The following is a 20,238-nucleotide window of genomic DNA, read 5'->3' as shown; positions in this document are numbered from 1 at the left end:
CAAGCACATAAGGGTGAATTGCAGGAGAGCAATGAAGTACTAGGAGTTGAAAAATGCCAGGTACAATTAAATGTAAAGCGTGAATAACATTCACATTGTATTAGTGTGCCACAGTGGTGCTGTAATAGTGACCTGCAGATAATTTACCCGTTATCAAATCTGATGCAGTTGCTTTTATCAGTGAGAACATTGCAAGACACAGAAGTGTACTGAAGCAATGGCCATCAAATATTACGGCTAAGAAGACACAGTTTACACAGATGTCTTTTTAATGAGCAGAATAACAGAAGACAATACAGGTACTTTTTTTTATCGAGTCATGTACACAAGAATAATGCATAAATAGTGTGGCCTACTGCTCCTAGGGATCAGTAAGCAATACTGAATTTTACTTCTTATTTTCTAAATACATGATATAAGCACAAATGTTTTTTTCTAAATTAAACATTTAAATAATGCATCTAAACATCTAAATAAAGGTAAAGGGAATTACCTTTAACTCTGAGCAACTGTCACGGGACAAAATTTAACCTGATTTTAATGCATAAGCCACACATAAAATTGAATTTGTTTCATAAGTGTTTGTACATTTCTTCCATATGATGCAATGTTTCTGTTTTCTGCACTTTAGAAAGAAAACGTAAAATCTCATTGTTAAAGATTATTGTTATTTTACGTGATTTTGTGTTTTTCCAGAATCTGCTGGACACTTTGACCAGGCTTTAATGAGACCACTACCAGCTTCAGATTCTCCTCCCAGTACAGTAGTACAATGTTCTGACATACTCCGTCACTACTAGGTGAAAAACCCTGGAACTCCATGCTCAAAAGCATTGAGGGATTACAGGGACTGTCATAGTTCTAATTTACACCTGCGCAAGGGTAAAACTGTAAGACATTCGGCCCACTAAATCTGCTCCAAAATTAGGAAAGGGCCATAAATGCTGGCCTAACCAGCGACGTTCAGATCCCAAGGAATGAATAAGAAGTCAGTTACGTGCTAGAGAAAAAGTCCTTGCACATTTTGATATATAAAAGATCCATTAAGCATGACATCTCATGCTTGGTGTAAGATGGAATTTTTCTGCTAAGGGACAGCACATAAAGCTGCTCCCTGCCTACAAGTAGCCAACCACTGTGGGAGCTGTTGATTCCCTATTATATTTTGCAGGTTCACTGGCTGCAATCTATCAGCGAGTCCAGGACTTCAGATTGGAAATATATACGTATGGGGTAGACACTGAGTTGCTTGAATTTACAGGAGTAAACAGCAGCACTTCCTTGCAGAGGATTCAACCCGTTATTATTTTAGAAATATGTAACGCACATGAAGGCAACACAGTGACAGGTATTCCAATAAAAGCTTATCCTTAGAAACTTTGCAAACTGTATATCATGGCACTTTGCATCTTCAAAACTTTCTTCATCCTAAAATCCGTGGTATTCTAAAAAGAATAACCATTTCATAAAATAATACCAAATGATAGGAAGCCTAGCATTACTTTGTATCATCGTCATATCATTCCAGAACTAAATACCATCATATTAATGTATTTAAACCTACTTTGGGGTATCATGCACAGAATTTGTTAATTCTTAAATTAGTTTCAATTTCAATGTATCTATCCACTTAGAAGACTCTAGTCAAACCAAGTAGAAATAAAACCCACAAACTTCATGATTTACACATAGTATTCTACTACAGAGTATAGAATAGACCTAAGAATCTAGTTCCAATAACTGACCTTGAACTGCTTCTCCAGCCTCATCTTCCCAGAAAGACCTGGAATTAAAATACTGTTGACGTAACCATGTAGCTGAGTGGAAGGTACTTCCGTTTCTTTTCCATGTATTGCTTCCCGCAAGGCTTCATGAATAAAAATGTATTGTTCCTTAAAGGCAAAAAAAAGAAAAATATAATAATAGCAAGCAAGCAGTTGCACTTCACTATCACAACAGTCACGACATGCTCAATGTGTAATAATGAATGAGGGAAAGACATTTAATAATGTCACTACTTAAAAGAGAAAGCTGTATAATTACATACTAAGAATTAGTTTGGATCCATTTTCCTCACTAAAGCAAACTAAACCTCGGGCTTCCTCAGTGTTCTTGGCTGTCGCTGGTGTCAGCAGTCACCTGAATGCAGATTTCAATCTGAGGATCTTTTCCTTGGAGCTTTAAGCTAACACTGGAGTTGACGCTAACAGCGAGGGTTGGAGAGCAACTGCACCTCATGTGAGATCAGGGAGAGGCAGGGAACATGTTTGCACTTCTAGTTCATCCCATTCTGGGATCACACTATTTCTTGACAGCCACCATATATCGTGACCCTGACATCTGTTTTGCACATCACTGATACATTCCTAAAAAAGGTGTCCTTGACAGATCTGACCCTCCTATTAACACATAATATCTGTTTTAGATCTCCATCTTGAAGTTTAGTTGTGGAGCCTTAGACTTGTGAAAAATCATACAGACCACCTTGTGTTGAATTTAATATGTATGGCCAAAGAATGCACGATTCATACCTAATTCTATATTATTTTAGTTCTCAGGCAACAATGGAAGAATATTCTGCCTCTCCTGCATCTTGGGCTATCGAATCGGCTCTGCCATTCAATCATGGCTAATTTTTATTTTCAATACCATTCTTCTGCCTTCTCTTCTAACCCTTTACCCACCATGAACCTATCAATATACGCCTTAAGTGCGTCCTGAGACTTGGGTTCCACTGCCCTCTGTGAAACAAATTTCACAGATTCACCACCCTCTGACTGAAGAAATTAATCCTCATCTCAGTGTTCAAGAGATGTTCCTTCATTCTGAGACTGTTTTAGTATCCACTAAGTTTCAATGAGACTGCCTCACTCCATTGGTGACCAGCCCAGAGCTTTCAAATGCTCTGGAACAGTAACTAAATCACCCTACATCAGGACAATCTATAACTCACCTTCAGTGGCCTTGTGGGAAATTATTTCTGCACACGCTGCTCTCAATCTTTTTTTAGAATTGGTTACATATGCAAAATCAGCTCAATAGGATATAAGAATTTTTAACCTCCGATCTTGAAAATTCCAAACTTCCTTTTGCAAACAGTTGAACCCTGAGCTGACTGTGTTTTAGTATAACTAACACTGCAGTATTAATAACAGTCAATACTGCTGTTTTGAATGAGGGACTTAACTACAGAACAATAATACTTTAAATTGCATTCCTTTTCTCACAATTGGGAATATGCTGATGACGACAAACCCAAAACATCAATTGCATTGTTATTGATCCAAAAGAATCTGATAAAAAAAACACTGGTAATCTGGTCCCTCTACTTGAGATGGATATTTAACTCCAATATACTTCAAGAATTTAGTGATATACAGTATATTAGCATGTAATAAGAATTGTATTAAATTGCAATGTAAATAGATTCAGACATTTCAGTATGTGATAACATGTCTACAGAATTACTCAAGTAGCTTCAGGAGGACAACTCTGACTGGTATAAAACGAGCTGAGAAATTAAGGAAAATGTAAATTTAAAATACCTCTTAAAATCAAGAAGAGCTGAGAAATAAATATGCAAGGCAAAACCATGGATGCTTGCATCCCATTTGAACGGCTTTGCCTCTCCTTAGAGCCAATATTTATATGGTGTCTCCACTACAGAAGAATGCTTCAGGAAGATACAGTGAAACATACAGTGAAAACATCTGAATACTAGAACTACAGTGCATTAGTCTAGTATTGTCCACTGTCTCTGATTGGTTTTATTTTTATCCTGCATGTAATGAAAGTGCAGATATGATACAGTGAAATATGTTTATCCCAATCATTATGATATAACTAACAATTTTTCATCTGATTTCTATGTGTGATTTAAGGGACTTCAACCTTTGTACAATGACAATTGTAAACCAGTTTCCTTGCCAATGCTCATTACTAGCCAAACATAAACACAAACTCTCTCAAACTACATAAATAGAATCAGGAATTGGTCTTTTTTAATATTCACTTACCTCTGTTTGGACAAGGTAGTTCCTCTGGGTCCTGATATGTTTGAGAAAACCTAGAACATTAACTGTGCTTTTATCTTTTATCTGTTTCAACATACTGTCAAGCACAATGTATGTTCCAGTTCTACCAACGCCAGCACTGCAGGGCAGAGAGAACAAGGAATTAATGCACTGTTGGTAAACAAGCAAAAACAGTGTAAAGTTTTAATCTATTTACCTGGGGATACAGCACGGAGTAGGCCCTTCTGGCCCTTCAAGCCACGCAGTCCCAGCAACCCCCGACAAACCTGATTAACCCTAACCTAATCACGGGACAATTTACAATGATCAATTAACCTACCCAGTACATCTTTGGACAGTGGGAGGAAACTGGAGCACCCAGGGAAAACCCACACGTTCCACAGGGAGGACGTACAAACGCCTCACAGAATGGCGCCAGAATTGAACTCTGAACTTTGGGATGTCCTGAGGTGTAACAGCATTCACCCTTTCACCCTTATGTGAAGACCAACGTATTGAATTTGAACATCATTTGAGCTGAATTTCAGAGTTGTATACTTTGATAATAAATGAACCTTTGAATTTAAGGTGATTTGAAAAAAATTGTAGTATCAGTATCTCACTTGACAGTGTTATCAATTGACCAGTGGTTACTGGAGCTTCAGATCATTAATGACAGATTAATAAAAAATGCTGGTGGCCATGCACCCAAGATTCAGGGCACAATGTGACGGAACACTCTTGATCGGGTGTAGTCAGAGGAAGAGCCAAGGAATCATGGAAAATTACTTGCCACTTTTGGGGATAAGGACAGATTTGCAGGTGGGGTCTGCTTTATGCCTTTGAACCAGACTGCTGAAATTTGAAGAAATAAAGCTATATGCAGAACAATGTGAGTGATTTATTTCAACAGGAAGGATGAAGAGAGGCACTAGAGAATAAAGGCTATTGTTTGGAAAAGGATATAGAAACAGGGTAATGGATTAGTATTGGAAGTGGCAGGCAGGTTTAAAAAAAGTATTTAATAAAGAATACACAATTTTGGGCTTTATCAACAGAGATACAGTATAGATTGTAAAACCAGAGAAGTTTGCTAAACCTTCATAAGACACTCACCCATTGTCAACTAGAACATTATGTTCCATTCTAGCACTATATTGTTTAAGAACATGAAGGCATTAGAGAGGATACAGAAGATTTAGAGGCATGGTCCCCGGGATAAGAGACTATAGTTACAAAAAGAGATTAGAGAAAACAGGGAAAATTTGTTACAAATATTTAAAATGATGGGGTGCAGGAACAGAGTGAATTTGAATTTGAATTTGAATTGGCATTATTACTTACATCCTTCAAATACATAAGGAGTAAAAATCTTTAAGTTATGTGTCCATACAAATGTGCAATGTGCGATTATAGTAATTCATAATAAATATTATGTACAACAGGACAGTCAATATAACATAGAAATACAGTTGCATCAGCATGAATTAATCAGTCAGATGGCCTGGTGGAAGAAACTGTCCCGGAGCCTGTTGGTCCTGGCTTTTATGCTGCAGTACCATTTCCTGGATGGTAGCAGCTGGAACAGTTTGTGGTTGGGGTGACTCGGGTTTCCAATAATCCTTTGGGCCGTTTTTACACACCTGTCCTTGTAAATGTCCTGAATAGTGGGAAGTTCACAACTACAGATGCACAGGGCTGTTCGCACCACTCTCTGAAGAGTCCTGTGACTGAGGGAAATACAGTTCCCATACCAGACTGTGATGCAGCCCATCAGGAAGCTCTCAATCGTGCCCTTATAGAAAATTGTTAGAATTCGGGGGGCCATACCAAACCTCTTCTGCCATCTGAGGTGAAAGAGGCGGTGTTGTGCCTTTTCACCACACAGCTAGTACATACAGACCACGTGAGGTCCTCGGTGATGTTTATGTCAAGGAACTTAAAGCTGTTCACCCTCTCAACCCCAGATCCATCGATGTCAATAGGGGTTAGCCTAACTCCTCCTGTAGTCCACAACCAGCTCCTTTGTTTCTGTGACGTTGAGGGAGAGGTTGTTTTCTTGACACCACTGTGTCAGGGTGATGACTTCCTCTCTGTAGGCTGCCTCTTTATTATTTGAGATTAGGCCAATCAGTGTAGTATCGTCAGCAAATTTAATTAGCAGACTGGAGCTGTGGGTGGCAATACAGTCATGAGTATACAGAGAGTAAAGGAGTGGGCATAGTACACAGCCCTGAGGGGCACCTGCATTAAGGGTCAGAGGGGCAGAGGTGAAGGAGCCCACTCTTACCACCTGCCGGCGATCTGACAGGAAGTCCAGGACTCAGCTACACAAGGAATGGTGAAGGCTGAGGTCTCTGAGCTTCTTGTCGAGCCTGGAGGGAATTATGGTGTTGAATGCTGAAATGAACTGAATATTTTAATGGGAGACTGTTCACTAGATAAGGACTAGGGATCACTGTTAAAGGTTAAAGAGGAAAAGTGTGACTTCAGGAAAGACTTTAAGCAACATGTGGTTGGAAACTGGAATACACTGCCTGTCTTTGTATTAGATGCAGGTTCTACTGTGGCCTTCAAGAAGGAGTCAAATAAATATGTGAAGAAACTGAATAAATATGAGATGAATAAAAATTTGCACGGCCAAGAAGAAAGGGTTGGAGACTGGGAACAGTCCGGCATTCTGCTGGAGATAAGCTGGGTCAAATAGGCTCCTTCTGTAATAAGACTATTCTAAGGTTCGAGATGCATAAGTTACATATTCTATAATCCCTTACACTATTTGGGTCAATTCTCTCCAGATGGAAAACACACGGGATTTCTAGGTCAATAAAGGGCCAATGAAAAAATAAATGATCATGTCAGCGAAATAAATTTCATAATTTAGGCATCGCTGGGAAAGCCACTATTTATTGCTCATTCCTAATGGTCCTTGACAAGGTGATGGTGAGTCACTTTATGAATCTCTCCCGTCCTTTTGACGAAGGTACCTCCACAGGGCTGTTAGGCTGGGAGCTCCAGAGATTAGACTGAGCTACAGTGAAGGCCCAGCAGGAGATTTCCAATGGTGTGTGGTGGTATGGAGGGGTATCTGCAGGTGATGGTGCTTTATGTTCTGCTGCTCTTTGTCCTCCCTGGAGGTAAATGTCGTAGAGTCAGAGAAGGATACGACACTGAAACAGGCCCTTCAGCCCACTGAGTCCATACTGACCACCCAGTATTTTATTTTTACACAAATCCTATCCTAAGTCATTGAAAATATTCCATAATATTATTGAATTATGACTTGTAAATGATTGAGAGATTCTGGTATGTCCAGAGGGGCATCACTCACTACAGGACTCCTCGTTTCTAATGTGATCTTGCAGACAGGATATTAATTTGACTGGTTTAGTTAGTATGCTAGTTAACAATAGCCCCAGAATGTTGATGGTAGGGGACTCAGTGATGGAAAAGCCATTAAATATCAAGGGGGTAGGCGGTTAGACTCTCTTATTAGATACTTTTGTGGCAGGTATATTACTTACCCTTTGTTGCCCCATGTCTTAATGTTACTTTGGCTTTGTTGTATGCAAAGGTGGCTGGTTCAGTTGCTGGTGTGGTACAGATGGGATTGGACAAGGTATTGTAATGCACAATTATATTTCAGACCCTTAAGGAAAGATAGAATTTAATTTATACCTGCAATGTACCACCACTGGTCCCATGTCTGGTGTTTGAGCTGCAGATGATTTTCTTACAAACGTGAGTACAGGAAGTGCATACTCTGGTACCCCCATGTCGGGCCACTGAGTGTAGTGATACTGGATAACCATGCGTTCATTCTGACGTCCCTTGGGGTTACCCTTTTGGCCCTGGAACCACAGTTTATCAGCACATTTATCAACGATAATATTATATCCTATTAGAGAACAACTGGCAAATCTCAAACTCTTGTCATCATCATCCACTGTAGTGTATCAATGCCAGACTCAGGTTTACCCACACTGTATTGCATCTGCAAAGCATTTTTCCACTTAACCTCCATATCACATCGGCAACTCTCTGCATCCTGCTCAGAGCTTACATCCTCACTCAGCTTTGTGCCATCTGCAAGCTTGAAGATATTACACTTAATTCTTCCATCCAAATCAGGGGTTCCCAATCTTTTTTTTTGCCATGGACCCCTAGCATTAACTGAGGGATCTGCAGACTCCAGGTTGGGAACCCCTAATCCAAATCATTAATACACATTGTGGACAGCTGGGGTCCAAGCACCGACCACTGCTGCCCCACAAGTCTGTTTATCCCTACTTCTGTTTCCTTTACGTCAGCGTCATGTCCAGCCCAACCCCAGTTGCGCTTATGTAGAAACTTACTGAAAGCCTTTTGAAAGTCTATATATATTAAATTCTATTCTTCTCACTTCATTTACTTCATTTTCAGTAAATTTGTTGTGCATTATTTTTCTCTCACAAATCCATGCTGCGTTTGACTGACGGAAGAAGAAACAAACAACATTTCTGCAATTGGTCCTTTACATTGGGACAAAAAGCACATACACAGAGGCTTCCAATTTATTCTTCTAATATTTATATGTCAGCAGTGCAAGATTGAGGGTTCAGTCTGAGGGTTCTTGTTGGCCTCCCTCTCCATCAAAGCAAATTTTACCAATGAAGTATATAACTCAGAAGGGAAACAAAAAAGAGATCAAGATTTCACTTTCTATTCACACTAGTCATGATACTAACATCCTGATCCTTGTAGATCACAGTTAGACAGCCATTCTATGAGTATTTGAAAGCCTACATCAAATTTTCTGATTCATGCCAGATGAGGGTTAAAATGCCTTACCACTGGAAACAGATGTTAGTTTTTTTCAATAAGCATTTGTGCATTGGTTCATTAAAATATTTCTAATAACTTAACTTTAAGTGCAAAAATTTATTTTAGTTACAATAAAGGTAAGAACCATCTTCCTGGATAATATTAATTGGAATATTCGTCTTGCTAACATTTATCCTCTTACCAATGGCAAAAAAATCTTGCTATGTTCTGTTCTGCTTTTTGTGGAACCTTGTTCTATATAAATTGGCAGCTTCACTTCCTGACATTGCAGCATTGACTGTACTCCAAAGTAATTAATTGAGTATAAACTATTTTAAGATCTGAAGACTTGAAATGCACCTTATAATTAAGACTTACATTTTTTTGTGATTTGTTTGTAGTTGTACCATGCTTGGAATTCCTAACCCCTTAAATCAGAAATACAACATGACATTTATTGCTAAATTTACCTTTTTAACTTTTGTGTTCCGTATGGTGAAGTGACGTACAGTACAACATGCCCTCACTTTTGTGCTCTTCAGGGTGACAATTATGTTGCCATACTCTTCATTGTTTTCACTGGGCCAGTACTGATCACATTTTCGCTGGAATACAAGGGAAAGATTGCAATCCAACCAGAAAATACCACAAATCACTACCTGTTACAAATTCAATGTTCCACACTCAATTGAATGTCCATTACTGAACCACAGTTATATTTAATGTTCTGCACTCAATTGAATGTTAATTACTTTAAAGCATTTTGTTACTTCATAGTAAGATCTGTTTTAATACATTCAAAATGATAATTTTAAAATATATGCAAGATTCTGAAAACAAAATTATAAACTTTACTTACTCTTCCTTTTTCCACTAAATTTGTAATCATAACAATGATTCCTGTATTTTGTTCCCAGATCATTCTCCAAAAATCTTCAAATGTGGGCTTAAGGGGGCCTTGTGTAGCTATATAGGCTTTTGACTTGTTGTAACCCTTTAGTGCAGGAAATGAAACCACGTAAAAATTTTGTTCCACAACATTTATATACAAAATTCATAACTGCATTTTAAGCTCTGAAAGCTTTGACATTTTTGTGACATTATTCACCATTATTTTTCATGCAGTTACTTTGTACCATTATGCAGTTTCAGCATTTCAGAAATAATATATTCTGCACACAGACATTTCAGGTGTTCTTTTTTATTCACATCCTTTATTCTCTTTGATTAAGACATTCTTCTAACATATTTAGTAAGATTTTTTTGTGTTCAACGTAGTGCATTTTGTCAGTCTTAATTTTAAGCATGAGCTTGGTGACAGTATTTTAGTCAACATAACACATATACAAATTTGAAGGAGTACATGTACCCACACAAATAAAGTGCTTCAGACAAGAGTCAGCATTGGCCTTTCTGAAAGATAATTATCTGATTAATTAACATTTGTGAGCAGTGTTATGCTTGGATATTCAATTACTTCAGACTCTATTGAGATAAACATATAAAATTAGCATATGAGAGACAACAAAAGGCAATTCAAGAGCAAAAAAACAATATTAATTTAGTCTGGCCTAGAATTAAATTAGACATTCGGAATTAAATAAGAGCACAATTCACAATCTACTCAAATTTCAATTCCAACTGGATTTCTCTGAATTGAGTGACCATGACAAATGTGGGAAACACAGTACACATAAAAGAATAACTTACGTCAACGTAGTTGGCATTTATATAGTCACTGTGCTTTGAATCTTTTCCTGGTATTGGCCGTAGCTTAACTCTACTGTGATCATCTGTTGAAATAACAGTATTAATCTACAAGAATAGTTACATTGATTTACAGTTTCAAGTGTTCATTAACAAATATAAAAACACAATAAGTATGCAACAAATTAAACTATACTCTACATAACAAAAAGAAACCACCAACAAGAGAAGAACTGCAGATGCTGGGAATCCAAGCAACACTCACAAAAACTCAGCAGGCCAGGCAGCATCTATGGAAAGGAGTACAGCTGATATTTCGGCTGAGACCCTTCAGCCTCTTTTCCATAGATGCTGCCTGGCCTGCTGAGTTCCTCCAGCATTTTGTGTGTGTTAAAGGGAAATCACTGCTTTCTGAAATAATTTACAATAGCCTCCATGGATTTTCACATCTGAATAATGATTTCCAGAAGCATTTTTAATTGAAAGGGAACTTTGATTAAACAACCCTGTGCTTTTCATTCATGTTGTTATCCTTCTCCATCCTATAAAGGGGAATATCAATGATATATTTAAAAATACTCTAATATTAATAGATTAGAATGCAGCACAGTCTTACATGCTACAATGTTGATGTATCGGTTTTTGTGCTTGTTATCTGGATGGTTGGAATGCTCTGATGTGATGTTCATATCAGCTGTACAGCGTTGGACTTCCTATAAATTGCAAAATAAGAAGGAAAACTTCATTGGTTTCCTGTTTCAAAACATATGCACAACATGCAAATGTTAGATGCATCACAAATTTACTTAAGTACTCAGATTGTCAAATGGTCTTGGTTGCTTGGATTTGGAAGATGAAAATAGCTTAGTCTTCTGATTTTGCTGCCTTCCACAATTGACTGGCTCAATTACAAATACTTGCTGTGTTAGCTAAGTATATTGCTTTATTGTGGAACCAGAGGAGACTGTACACAAGAAATTTGGCTTTTAGAATGGAGGGAATAAACTTAAATAGCTGAAAATAGGAAATGAAACAAAATTACTTCTTTGTAAGAAACTGATTATCAAAAAGGTCATGGACAGTATTCAAAGAACATTTACATTAAAAAAGTAAAGACCTGGACTCTGGAGTTCTAATACATTCAGTGAAGATTCATCTTTATTTCTGATCATTATATATCTTTGTGAAGGACCAAAGAACACTAAATCTGATAGAAGTAATCTCACTCCAATTCTAGTCAATTTTCCTTTCAAATTAAATTAATAGGTTTTGTTTAGGCAGTTCTTCTGGCTAAACTTTCCTTTCTGTGTTCCATCCAGGCAATCCTTAAAGTTAAGTCATGAAACATTTCCAGATATTTTTTCTAAATTAGTGTTGGAATGCATCATGCTTTTAAAGTTTAATATATAATTTAGGGAATTACACACACACACACACACACACACACAATCATGAATACACTTAAATCTGACGAAAACTTTAACTTCCTCCCAAGGAGCAAAGCACTGTATATGGTGCAACCTTAAGCTCATGAGATATTGGAAAAAACAAGAATTGGAGCAGATTTTTTTCTGTTCAAATTCATTTTCATTTCTATAAAACTTGCTCAGATTCATAAGATGGCAATATTGTGGAACAGCTAATTTATAGAAATTGCAGATAATTTGTAGAAATATGGACAACCAAATGATTCCTACATTAGAAATTTACAGTGCAAAGAAAAGCTTAGTAATCAGGACATCATGGTTTGATCGGATGATGTCCTCAGTTCAAAACATCCATTTTCAGAACAGCAGGATTCGCTAAAGTGAAGGTGACAAATTTAAACAGTTAGATTATCATTATCAAAGACAACAGTGAACATTTCTATCCTAATGAACAGAACAAGAAATCCCTTTTCTAGTACAGACAGTTTAAAACAAACAAAAGTCAACAATACAAAGGACCGCAGATACCTTAGATATTGATTTAGATTTAGCCATGCTTCATTTATTTGCTAAGGTATATAGTGCATGGTTAAAGTTTCTGCACATTTGGAGCAGATATGAATGACCTTTTAGAATTGTATGACCTAGATAGGATGAATCTCAGAACAAGTACATACTGTTCCACACTTTATTCCTCCAGGTCCTCCTTCATCTATTGAAGGTTCTGACTGACTTTAGGGAGTAGTTTCTGTAGCCTTCTGGAATTTCAGCCAAGTAACACTTGACCTGCCTTGACAATGGAACTTCACCAGTTATTCAATTGTAATATGCATCACAACAGAGCCCCTCCTTACCTGATTTCCACACAATTCAACTCCATTCATTGATTTGAATGGTTAATTTTATAGGTAGAGTACAATATGCTGCTTTTACTTCACTACATGTTTAGTTTCATTAGGGGATTAATTACTAGGCAAAGGACGGTTCATTCGATAGCAATTTGGAGAGGTAATGTTAGGTAACTTTCTTCCTCTCCAACATGGATGTACAAAAGATAGCTTTTGCTTTAAAATGGAGATGAGCTTCTACTAAGAAAATAGAGCAGGTCTTGAACACAAAGTTGAATCTAACATTTTATTGGTTTTAATTTATTCTAAATAAATAAATATTTCATTTATTTTAAATTTATTCTAAAAATGTGTGTTTTGGCAGCCGTGCCCACTTTTTCAACAATCGTTTGTTGCCTTGAAGGGATGGTGATGCAAACCATTGGCAGCAGCTTGGTACAATTGAATGAGTTGTCACTGCAGGGGTGAATAAAATCAACCACAAACGTATGGGAGTAGAGCCACGCAAGCCAACTTCAGCAATTTACTTCTTTTTTTTTAAAAAACTGTATTCAAATTCTCAAATTCCTGTAGGATTTGAACGTTCCTGAATTGTTTGGCCAGAAATATAGTATACTCACTACCACACTGAGAAATGCAATTATCAAATGATTTATGGAGGACTTGGGCTTCCTCCAACAACGCCCCTGAAAATGACTCCTTACAAGGAAAAGATTGATTGAGACAAGAACCCAATGAAACTTCAACTGACAAGTTATTTTCCACGTAGAAGCTTTGAGTAAAGACTGAAATATGATTACTTTATAATGCTGCATAATGCCCAAGTCTGATCTTACATAGTCTCAACCCCCACATCTACCTTCTCAACAGAGGTTATTGTTAATTATTGGGAATGCAAGAGTCTTGAACATTTCCTTTCCCAACCGTATTAATTTAGTAAGGATATGGATCTCAGCTGAAACTTCCTTTATTTGTCTGGTTCATCTACTCACTGATTTAATTAGCTGATCCATTGAAGGAACTCCACCTATCTGACCTCTTTTGCAACAAAGTCACGATATTTTACTCTTACAATATAATTTACTGTAAAATATGACTTTAACAATACCTAGCTATGAACTTGTTTGTTTTACTATTTATTGCTTTAGCTTATCAGTAAATCATTGACAATATTTCTCATATACTATATATTTCTCATATAATTATGTGAAATACATAGAATAACCTAATTAACCTGAACCATTCCCTGACCTATATTTAGAGAATTACTTCCTGCAAACGTCACAGACAGAAAATAATACAACTCTGTTTAATAGGCACAGAGATGTGCAGAGAACGAAGGATCATGTATGTGTCACAACAGGGACTAGTTTAAGGTTTAAATTACTGTTAGTTCAGCATAACAGTGTGCACTGAAGGGCCTGTCCCTCTGCTGAATTATTCTATGTTCTTGATAATAGCAAATAAAACATGGAACATACTTTAAATGTAAATAAAACAAATAAAAGTCAACAATGAGCGTAAAATAATTTTCAAGGAAACAAAGCACCCAAGCGAAGGCCAACACTAGGCTATGCCTGCATTCCTTGGAATCTTCTCAATGATCATATGCAATAACAGAAGGATCCTAAATGCAGTCTCTCAAACTTAGACCTGGAACTTCTGCACAAGCATTGGATAGTGCCCAGTGTAAAAACTCTTTTCAAAACAGGGGAAAGAAATAAACAGATAATGTATCAACTAAAATCTAAGATCTGCAAATGGCTATTCCGGCTAGAATATAGATAATATTAATACTCACCTGGAAAGATATTTTAAAACTATTAGCAAATACATGTGCAAAACACTGAGTAATTTTATATTAAGGATTGCTAATCAGTTGAATGCATGAGACAGAGAGAGAAATTCTAATAAAGGGTTTGTTGTCTGCTTTATGGGAATTATTATTCTGAATTTGGATAGTGGCATTATGCTAGCAGATACATTTCAGCATGAGGGAGTTCACGGTCATCCAATTTGAATCTGAGAAATCAGAGTACTTTTTTATTGGCGAGAGAATAGAAACTGGCGAGACATAAACGAATCTTTGTGTTCACGTCCACAAATTACAAAAGCTGTGACTTATGTACTAAAAGTAATTAAAATAATTGATGAAATATTGGTGTTTATCTCAATATGGTTGGAATTTAAATGTGAGGAATAATGAGCCTTGACTGACCTCATGAGGAGCATTGCTTCCAATTTTGGAAATAGTCTCAAGAAAGATACAAAACACAGCATAGCAAAATATTTAACACAATATTAACAGGTTCTTGAATATTTAAACACAAATAACATGTTGCACATTTTGTTTTATTTCTTTGAAAACAAAGAGTGTTTAAAAAGATAAAGAGATCTGACTTCATAAGCTTGTTGAGGAATTCAGTATAAACGGAAAATTAAAGTTAGGATTGTTAGATATAAAATTAGTAAGTTTACACTAAGAGTAGTTAAATCAGGAACATAAAATAAAACTGTGGAAAATGTGCCAGTTGAAATTTTCAAGAGATTAGATTAATAAAGCAAGAGGTAGATCTCAAAATGAGTGTTAATCACTGGTTGATGGCACAAGATACACTATAAAATAGCAGTAATGTATTATCCTCTGCCTCTGAGATTTAGCATTGATGTTGACAGTTTAGCATGAGGAGAAAGCAGAAGAAAACCAGAGGAAAACACACAGCTCAGATGAGGGGAAATCTGGATTATGAGCAAGTTGGGTTTGTGGTGTCAGAAAAGGGAAGAAAGTAGCAGAGGAAGCTGAACGGATGGTTTCATCACTTATTGTTGGAGGCGTGAATGAAGAAAACAATGTTTAGAGGAGGTTTATCTGTCTACTCCAGGATGATGGAAGAAAACAGCACCTAATCCACCTAATGATTCCTTTTGAGATTACATAAATTAAAACAGTCATGATTAGTACTGTTAGCTGGTTTTAGGTGATGATGCCTGATACTAAAATTCCAAGTTTTGCTGGGATTCCTAAAATATGTGCAAGAGATGAAGTTCTTCTCACACTAATTATGTTGAAGTACAGCAATGGAATGTAAGTATAGAACTGATCGCAAGTCATATTCTTCAAAGTGTCTGTAACATAAAATATCCTATAATCAGGTCATTGTGCACCAATTAATGTTCTGTCTGTTTATCACTCCTTCTCTCAATTGAAAAGTTGTTGCTTAAGGTAAGAGGTAAATATGGAAATGTGCAGCTTTTTCAAATGACGATGAAGACAAATACAAGTTTATACTCTTAGCTATATGATGCTATTTATGTCATCACTATTGCTCAAGCAATCCACTTAACCCTCACGTTTTATGCAATTGTAATAGTGATGCATCACATTAAACACAACCAACTGATTAGTGATCTTTCTTGGAATGAAGCATTTCATTTTGCTTGACATGTCAATATATTCTACGGAGTTGCTTAGTGACAAAACGTTACTATGCTGCCTGAAACAAATAGAATACAGCAGGCAGAGTAAGAAGCAAATTTAACAAAATGTTAGAAGTTACAAATATATTCCCTGGAGAAATGATGACCCCACTTGTGAACTACACCGGTCTGCAACTTTAAAGCTCAAGTAACCTGGAGAAGTTTTTACACAAGCATTTTCTATGTAAAACACCCATTACTTGAGTGCTTCAGATTCATCACCAAAACTTTTGACATTGCAATGATTATACAAGAACAATTTTAAATACTTTGTTTTTATTCTGCACACAGTAATCTATTCCGGGGAAAAAAGGTAAGAGCTCAGGAATAGAATGCCTCAGAGTAACCACACAAATCCATTCCTGACATGACAAATTTATGGGGAATATGATACAGAAGGATTAATGTTTTAAGATCAATTGATCATTTTGAAATTCGTTTTCAGTCTTGGTGTTGGGGGAGTTTGATGGAAAAAATTCTTCTTTTAGAAAGGAACTTTCCACTGGTAAATCAGGGCTTGACAACTATGTTATTGTGAAAAATTTAATTTTGAGTAGTAGCAACTAAATTTCTCCTTAGTGGTAAATAATTACTCTTAAATAAAGACTCAATACATCAGAGGATAATATGGTATAAATGGCTGATTAATGTCCTTTAATGATAAATAAAGATTAGCTTTATTTGTCACATATACATCAAAACATAGAGTGAAATGTGTGGTTTTGCATCAATAACTGTGTTAAGGAATTGGAGATGCAAATGCAGATGCAGATGACCTTTGTCTCATTCTGGAGAATGAGGAGGTAATGGATAGGAGCTAGAGTGAGGTAGTTACCCTTAAGTTGCAAGAGGCAGGTACCTGGGTTACTGTCAGGAGAGGGAAAAGGAATAGGCAGACAATAGAGGGAATCACTGTGGCTATTCCCATCAATACAATACTGCTTTGAATACTGCTGGGGGAAGCCACAGAGACGTGGTCTCTGGCAGTGAGTCAGGCTCTGTAGCTCAGAAGGGAAGGAGGGGAGAAGAAAAGAGGAGTGCAGTAGTGAGAGGGGATTCCATAGCTGGAGGAATAGACAGGAGATTCTATGGACGTGGAAGAGACACCTGGATGGTATGTTGTGTCCCAGGTGCCAGGGTCAGGGATATCTCGGATTGGTTCCACAGCATCCTAAGGCAGAAGAATAAGCAGCCAGAAGTTGTGGTACATATTAGTACCAGCAACATAGTTGGAAAATGGAGGAGGTCCTGAAGAGAGAATAAAGGGAGTTAGGTAAGAAGCTGAAAAGCAGGATCTCTATGGTAGTAATTTCTGGATTGCTGCCTGTGTCATATCCCAATGAGAGTTAGAATAGGATGATTTGGCAGATGAACACATGGCTGAAGAATAGGTGTAGGGGGCAAGGTTCATTGTCATCTCTTCTGAGGAAGGTATGACCTGTACAAAAAGGACAGGTTGCACCTGAACCTGTGGGGGACCAATATCCTTTCCTTGTGGGCAGGTTTGCTAGAGCTGTTGAGGAGGTTTTAAACTAATTTGGTGGGAGATGGGAACCAGAGTGATAGGGGAGAGGATGGGGCAGTTGGTATAGAAGTAGATGCAGTGTGCGGTGCCAGTGTGAGAAATGACGGGCAGATGATAAAGCAAAATTGCAGTGGGATGATTGAAGTGTAAAAATGGGGCAAAATCAAAAAGGTTGATCAATACAGGGCTGAAGGTGTTATGTTTGAATGAACGCAGTATACGGAATACGATGGATGATCTTGAAGCGCAGTTAGAGATTGACAGGTAATGGTGTGGACATCGCTGAGTCGTGACTGAAAGAAGATCATAGTTGGGAGTTTAACATCTAAGGATACTCATTGTATTCACAGGACAAGCAGGCAGGCAGAGGGGGTGGTGTGGCTCTGTTGGGAAAAAATGAAATCAAATTGGTAAAGAAAGGTGACATAGGATCGGACGATGTAGAATTCTTGTGGGTATAGTTAAAAAACTGCGAGGGTTAAAAAGCCCCTGATGGGAATAATACACAGGCCTCCAAACAGTAGCCAGGTTGTGGGATACAAATCACCAACGGGAGATAGCAAAGGCTTTTAAAAGGGCAATATTACGATAGTTCTGAGGGATTCCAATACACAGGCAGATTGGGAAAATCAGGTCGGTGATGGATTTTGAAAAATGAGTGAATTTGTTGAATACCAACGAGATGGCTTTTTCAAGTAGCTTGCGGTTGAAAATACCATCTCGTAGGGGAAAGGCAATTCTAGATTGGGTGTTGTGTAATGAACCAGATTTGATTAGGGAGCTTAAGGTAAAAGAACCTTTAAGAGATAGTGTTCATAAGAAGACAGAATTCACCCAGCAGTTTGAGAGGGAGAAGATAAAGTCAGATGAACAAACGTTTGTATTAGTTTTACAGTGAAGTAAAGAGGATTACAAGAGGCATGAGAGAGGATCTGGCCAAAGTTGATTGGAAGGGGACACTTGCATGGATGACAGAAGAACAGCAATGGCTGGAGTTTCTGAGGGCAATTCAGAAGGCACAGGACAGATATATCCCAAAGATGAAAAGGAATTCGAAAGGGAGGTGATGCAACTGTGGTTGACAAGGGAAGTCAAGAACACCAGAAAAAAAGAGGGCACATAATATATCAAAAATTAGCATGAAGTATTAGGATTGTGAAGCTTTTAAGTCCAACAGAGGCAACTAAAAACACCATAAAGAGAAATGATGAAAATTAAGATAAGCTAACCAATTAATATAAAGGATGATACCAAAAGCTTTTTCCAGATATGTTAAGAGTAAAAGAGATATGAGAGTAGATATCAGACCACTGGAAAATGATGCTGGAGAGATAGTAATGGGTGACAAAGAAATAGTGGAGATTTTGCAGCAGTCTTCACTGTAGAATATACGGCAGTATGCCAGATATTCAAGAGGGTCAGGGGGCAAAAGTAAGTATAGTTGCTATTAATAAGGAGAAGGTGCTTGGAGAGCTGAAAGGTCTGAAGAAATAAGTCATCTGGACCAGATGGACTACACCCCAGGGTTCTGAAAGTGGTAGCTGAAGAATAAGTGGAAGCATTACTAATGCTCTTTTAAGAATCAATTGATTCTGCCATGGTTCTAGGGGAATGAAATATTGCAAATATCACTCCACTCTCTAAGAAGGGAGGGAGGCAGAAGAAGGGAAATTATAGGCCAATTATTCTTACCTCAGTGGTTGGATAGATGTTACATTTCATTGGTAAGAATGAGGTTTTGGGGTACTTGGAGGCACATGATAAAATAGGTCAAAGTATGTACAGATTTCTTAAGGGGAAATCTTGCCTGACAAATCTGTTGAAATGTTTTGAGGAAATAACAGGCAGCATAGACAAAGGAGAATCAGTGGATGTTGATTACTTGGATTTTCAGAAGGCCTTTCACAAAGGTGCTGCACGAGGCTGCTTTATAAGGTAAGAACCCATGGTATTACAGGAAAGGTACTAGCATGGATAGAAGAGTGGCTGCCAGGCAGGAAGAGCAGGGATGAAGTGAGACCTTCCTGGTTGGCTTCCTTTCACGTTATATGTCAATGATTTGGATGACATAATTGACTGACGGCTTTGTGGCCGGGTTTGTGGATAATATGAAGATAGATGGAGAGGCAGGTAGTCTTGAGGAAGTGGGAAGTCTACAGAAGGATTCAGACAAATTGAGAGAATGGACAAAGGAGTGACAGATGGAATATAGTGTAGGGAGGTGTATGGTCATGCACTTTGTAGACTATTTATTAAATGGAGAGAAAATTCAAAAATCAGAGGTGCAAAGGGACTTGGGAGTCCTTGTGCAGGATTCCCTAAAGGTTAACTAGCTGCTTGAGTTTGTGGTAAGGAAGGCAAATGCAATGTTAGTATTTATTTTGAGAGTACTAGAATATAAGAGCAAGGATGTCATGCTGAGGCTTTATAAGGTATTG

At 37.5% G+C, this 20,238-nt stretch overlaps 1 protein-coding gene across 2 annotated transcripts in view; it reads right to left on the bottom strand.

Moving 5' to 3' along the window:
- The window catches only part of LOC140211072 (receptor-type tyrosine-protein phosphatase gamma-like), a 677,613-nt gene that overhangs the window by 40,911 nt on the left and 616,464 nt on the right, over nucleotides 1-20,238 (bottom strand). For both annotated transcript variants that reach the window (XM_072280498.1, XM_072280497.1), the window contains 7 exons: nucleotides 11,140-11,236; nucleotides 10,527-10,609; nucleotides 9,676-9,810; nucleotides 9,287-9,421; nucleotides 7,692-7,864; nucleotides 4,017-4,152; nucleotides 1,746-1,892 (listed from right to left, as the gene is read on the bottom strand). In XM_072280498.1, coding sequence (XP_072136599.1) covers nucleotides 1,746-1,892; nucleotides 4,017-4,152; nucleotides 7,692-7,864; nucleotides 9,287-9,421; nucleotides 9,676-9,810; nucleotides 10,527-10,609; nucleotides 11,140-11,236 — 906 coding nt within the window. The remainder of the gene's footprint in view (nucleotides 1-1,745; nucleotides 1,893-4,016; nucleotides 4,153-7,691; nucleotides 7,865-9,286; nucleotides 9,422-9,675; nucleotides 9,811-10,526; nucleotides 10,610-11,139; nucleotides 11,237-20,238) is intronic.

The sequence above is a fragment of the Mobula birostris genome, chromosome 16 (genome assembly GCF_030028105.1).
Source record: "Mobula birostris isolate sMobBir1 chromosome 16, sMobBir1.hap1, whole genome shotgun sequence".
Lineage (NCBI taxonomy): Eukaryota > Metazoa > Chordata > Chondrichthyes > Myliobatiformes > Myliobatidae > Mobula > Mobula birostris.
This window is presented reverse-complemented; position numbering and strand designations above follow the sequence as displayed.